General features: G+C 40.8%; 1 protein-coding gene across 2 annotated transcripts in view; it reads right to left on the bottom strand.

Annotated features, from left to right (window-relative positions):
- Window positions 1-5,000, bottom strand: part of LOC307027029 (uncharacterized protein) — an 8,375-nt gene that overhangs the window by 519 nt on the left and 2,856 nt on the right. For both annotated transcript variants that reach the window (XM_079695209.1, XM_079695210.1), the window contains exons 3-6: window positions 2,281-3,266; window positions 1,417-1,575; window positions 1,208-1,303; window positions 1-368 (exon numbers count right to left, since the gene is read on the bottom strand). The exon at window positions 1-368 is cut by the window's left edge and continues 519 nt beyond it. In XM_079695209.1, the coding sequence (XP_079551335.1) occupies window positions 66-368; window positions 1,208-1,303; window positions 1,417-1,575; window positions 2,281-3,266 (1,544 nt within the window). In that variant the 3' untranslated portion in view covers window positions 1-65. The remainder of the gene's footprint in view (window positions 369-1,207; window positions 1,304-1,416; window positions 1,576-2,280; window positions 3,267-5,000) is intronic.

Genomic DNA, 5,000 nt, shown 5'->3' with positions numbered 1-5,000 from the left:
AAGCATATGAACTTTGTTTTGTTTTACATGAGTGTAACAACAATGCACTTAAACTTCAATAACAGTCACAGTACAAGCTTCGCTTTCAGTGACCTTGTGCGCTGTGAGCATCGAGAGCCACCGAGCGAAAAAAAGATGGTCTGAATTGCCTCAAAGGAGTACCTCATCTGTTTTGGAAAATCAATGTTGAGGGCATACAGGAGGCCGAAGAGGTATGCCATGGCAGTAGAGAGGTTTGGAATATTATGAAGCACAATGTCCCCTTCCAACACAACCGCCTGGTCTCGCACACTGTTGTCGGCTTCATCATGTAGCACAGAGAGGATGGCAACAGATGCACCTTGCACTGGTGCCAAAATGTCGGTGTCCTGAGGAAGGAGAACAGGTACATTATTAAGAGCTTAGAAAAAGTAAGACAGTAGAAAGAGTCATTTTATGAAAAAAAAAATATGTGTGAATTCTGAAAAGGTTAATGCTAAAGCTGAAAAGTATAACTTGTAAGCAGAGATGATTGGCTTCATAACGGCTAAAAGAAGTTGAAATGTTAAAAAAAAGGCAGAAGAACATGGGCAGCTATAAACTGAAATCTGACAGCCAATGAAAACTGCTAAAGCCAAGAATAGATTTAGTAGTTTAAGGAGGGTGATTTACATGAAGTAAACAAGTTGGTGTAAAGGAAGTAGTGAAGCTGTGCAAAGAGCCCATTGTAACAATGGTTCTGCTTTTAAAACAAACAAAAATGACAGCCAAAAAAAGCCTTACTCTTAGAGGATCATCTTTCAAATTTTGTCTCTCAGCTTTCAAATTAATGATTTGTTTAAGAAAGATTAAAAAAAATAAAAAAACATTCAGACTAAATACATTTATACTGATGAAATTAATTATTTAGTACCACGCTATACTAATTTGCCATTTAACTTGTGGAGGTATTAACCAGAAAAAATAGATCTCTTTCTTTAATCAATGTAACCCACCAACCTTGTGCTGAAACACCACCCAAAATGACCAACTGTTCCCCTCAGCAGAAAAAAAGGGATCTGAAGTGGAAAAGTCCAACCCTCACCCCAAAATCATCTGGACTGATAAACTGCCCTGGGGAGGTGTACTTACATTTTGGATTAACTACTCCTTAAAAACATCTTGTGAGAATAAGTAATTAGCTGCATGACCTGAATTATTTGTCTTTCCTGCAGTTACTTTTACTTACCAAGCACTTCAGGAAAAACGTGGTTGCATCTTCGCGGAGGTAGATAGGCAGGCCTCTCAGTGCTGCTGTTTTCCGGTGGGACACAATGTCGGATGTCTAAAAGTGGAAAACATAAGTAGTTCAATTAGTATAGTACTGTAATGTTGTCATTCCTAATAAGTATATTCATGCTCTTCTAAAACTGCCAGGCAAAAGAGCAGTTCACTGACCTGATCATCAAGTTGATCAAGGAGGTCCTCCATCTCCTGACCAAAAGCTCCTTTCTTAGACCTGTAGATTTTCAGCAGGCCAGGCCCAAACTTGTCAAGGGATGCATTGAAAGTCCCCAGGAGGTCTTTGCTCGTGATACGATGAAATTCCTTAGATATCTTAACAAGAAAACCAAAAAAATATTATCAATTTTCAAACCATAATGTCAGAATTTCTTACAGGAAGTTCCTGGGTAACTTGTTATGAGTCTGCACCATGTTAAATATCTGACCATTTTTCTGTGACCTGTGAAAAAGTGGATTACATACTAAAATGCACCACAGGAAATAAAGAACCTCATTTTTAACCATGGATTTTGAGGATTAAAAATTAAATAAAAAGGGTGACTATGCCACATCCATAAATTGCAGAAAGTGAATTACTCCTTGGAAGACATAAAAAAAAAACACACATTCTTACCTGATTAAACATTTTACTTTTGTCTTCTTGTTATTATTGCAATTTATTTCTACTGTTTAGACAAGCAAGTAAAAAAGGATGTTACCATGACAGTTTCAACTGAGACGTCGTCGTCTTCATCAGAGGTGTCATCCAACGTTCTGCTGATGTGTCATTCATCAGCTGGCCTCTGGTCTCTGAAGGAGGGAATCCCAGGTATGTCATACCTGGGATTCCTTCCTCCAGAGACCACCCAGGATGGAAGGTGCGTGGCCAACTCGGCAGACCAGCTGGTAAATGACACGTCAGCAGCACGTTGGATGACGCTTCTGAGGAAGAATGAAGTCTCAGTAGAAAATGTCAACATAACATCTTCTTTTACTCGCTTGTCTGAACAGTAGAAATAAAAAAGAATAGATCCTTACCTCTTCACAAGAAAACAGAGCAGGCCACCTTTCCTGGATCTCAGATACCATCGGCTGACACTCTACCACCTCCCTTTGCCTGAGGGAAAACGTCAGCTCCATCTTCTGTTCTATCAATGTTGTGTTCCTGTTCTTCTTCTTCATTTCATCGACCAGAGATACTCTTTCCTCTTCAAGGGTAGAATCATCATGGTGTTGTGGGTAATCTGGCACATGATTGACCTCTCCACATTTGGGCTTTTTCAGGGTAAATGGACTGTCATCTTCCCCTCCACCTTTTCTTTTCTTGTTTACATTTACCTCATTGCATCCTGCCTGGCGAAGCTTTGACCTGTAGTTTCCAAGTTTGTACTTGATACTTGTTCTCCATCCCTCGTAGCCTGTGACGCCAAATGGCTCTTTCAGACATGGATACTTCTGAATGAGCGCAGCGGCAACTGACTCAAGCTCATCTTTCTCAGGGTAGCTTTTGATTTCAAAAATTGCTTGTGCAATTTTATCCAATATCTCCATCTTCATGTCTCTTGTCACTTCAACGCCCTTCTTTGTCTTTTCATGTGTGTCATTGGCCTTAGACAATTTCAGCTCCACATCATATGCAAACTTGGGGATTGGGAATGGAGATGGCCACTCTGCGACTTGCCTTAATGTGGTCTGGATAGAATCGGTCCAACTAGGCCTGAAATCCTCAGAGTGAACACTGATTGTGTCCTGAGAGGAGACTGAACTAGTGGATTGGTTAAGTGGAGACAAATCACAGTTCCACATGACATGCAAGACTGCACGCACAGCTGGTAATTCTGACATCTCTGTTAAGTTGCAGAGTGCATTTCCAAACTCCGGATCCTCAAACTGTAGTGAGAAATCTTCTTGAAGATTGAGTCTCTCTTTAAGCATATTAATCAGGCCCTCCACAGATGTTGGGACTTCTGGAAGCTGGATTCGCCGGCATCTCTGGAGGAAAGAACGACCCGAAGTAACATAGTCTGAAAAGAGGGAATAGAGAAAAGTGGGAGAAAATGATTAGTCAAACCTAATTAGAAGACAGATTACACCAATGTTGTAGAAAGCTGAAAATTTGAATTTACACAAATTGGGCCCTTCTGGTCCCAAACAGCAAATACAGTTTTTTTTTATGTTGAGATAATCCCAGTGTCCTCATATGAGGACATCATTTTTTGCAAAAACTACTTCCTGTACAAAGACAAACTTTAGGTATTGTACTTATTAGGTCCTACTTATCCCAGATAGCAAGGAGAAATAAAAAAAATGCACACCAGAAAAAACGCTCGGTCTCAGGAGGTTAATGGAGAAGGAATGTCCTCGGAGTCACCATAAGCTTCCCACCAACTGTGTACGCTACTAGAGGATGGTAATCCGTCAGCACATCTGGATCCAGGACAAGAAGGTCTGCACAGGTGTTTTCAACAAGTTCATAGGACCTGTAATGTTCCATGTACCAAGAAGAAAGTTTTTTACAAATGAATGCCACCTCCTCTGCATTGACAAGAATGTTTGCAATCTTATGGAACTCAGGGAGGCCACTGCACTGCCCAGAAGACAAAATCATGCCTGCCGCATACTGTGTCCCATCCAGGTGAACCGTTTTAGACAGGGACACACTGTCTAGATGTGGGTACTTCTTCTGTATTTCATACTTGAGAGATGGATCCAATTCTGAAACCCTGACCACCTTCACATTTTCAACATACAGTTTTGGCTTGAAAAGGATCCCACTGTCCAGGTGGTAGGCTATCATTTGCTGATGTTTCGTGGACAGAGTGAGCAGCACATTTTTCCAGTTGCGAGTGTCATGGACAACCTTTTTAAAGTAGCTATGCTTAGCCTCATATCGCATTGTCCATAATTCAATCAAAGGCCCATAGCAGCGAATAAGTTGCGGGTAGTGGTCGATAAAATGATGTTTCGGCCTCAGTCTGAACTCTGGAAAGGTACTGGTGAGCAACTTGCGATGATCGAGTAGTTTATAAGATAAATAACACAGTGCTTCTTCAGAAAGCCTACTTGACACAACAATGTCAAGAATTTCCTTGAGGTCCATTAAAATCACCCAAGCTGGCTCCTGTTCTGGTATCTTGCGTCCAATCACAAAAGGAAGTAAACGAAGCAGTGTCCAGTTTTCATGCCCGTTTCCCCCCACTGTCCCCTTTTCAAAGCTTGCTTTTGGAATTTTGTGGGGCTTGTTTACTTTGTCTTCATACTTGTAGGGAAATGATGTTATGCAGTCATTTAACTCATCAAATGTAATAAAGCGTTTTGAAATCAGATTTTTCAAACATAAGGATAATTCCACAGGGATGACCCCTTCCAAAAGATCATGCAACAGATCTGGAGGAAATCCAGTTATTGGGTGAAAAAACAAGAGATGTTTGCCCAGTACACATTCACTTTTGACCCCCTTAACACTTTTGAGGTTGCCCCCCTGCTTAAGCTCTTCCAGAAACAAGTTATGCTGATCAACACTTCTCAATTGAAAATCATTAACCTCAGTGGTTGCAATTTGGCCCCGACTAATCAAACAAAACCGACAGAAATTTTCAACATTAAAACTTTCAGAAAAGCCAGCAAGACCATGCGCACCAAGGTTGTCAGCACATACACAATACACAGTGCTTTTAACAAACTGGCCCACAACTTCAACAAAAATTCCCTCTTGTTCTAGGCACTTTATATCTTTAAGCAATGGCTCAAGAAACTTT

The sequence above is a fragment of the Notothenia rossii genome (genome assembly GCF_949606895.1).
Source record: "Notothenia rossii genome assembly, contig: scaffold_319, whole genome shotgun sequence".
In the NCBI taxonomy this organism is placed as follows: Eukaryota; Metazoa; Chordata; class Actinopteri; order Perciformes; family Nototheniidae; genus Notothenia; species Notothenia rossii.
Note: the sequence above shows the minus strand (reverse complement) of the source record. Positions and strands in the feature narration are given on the sequence as shown.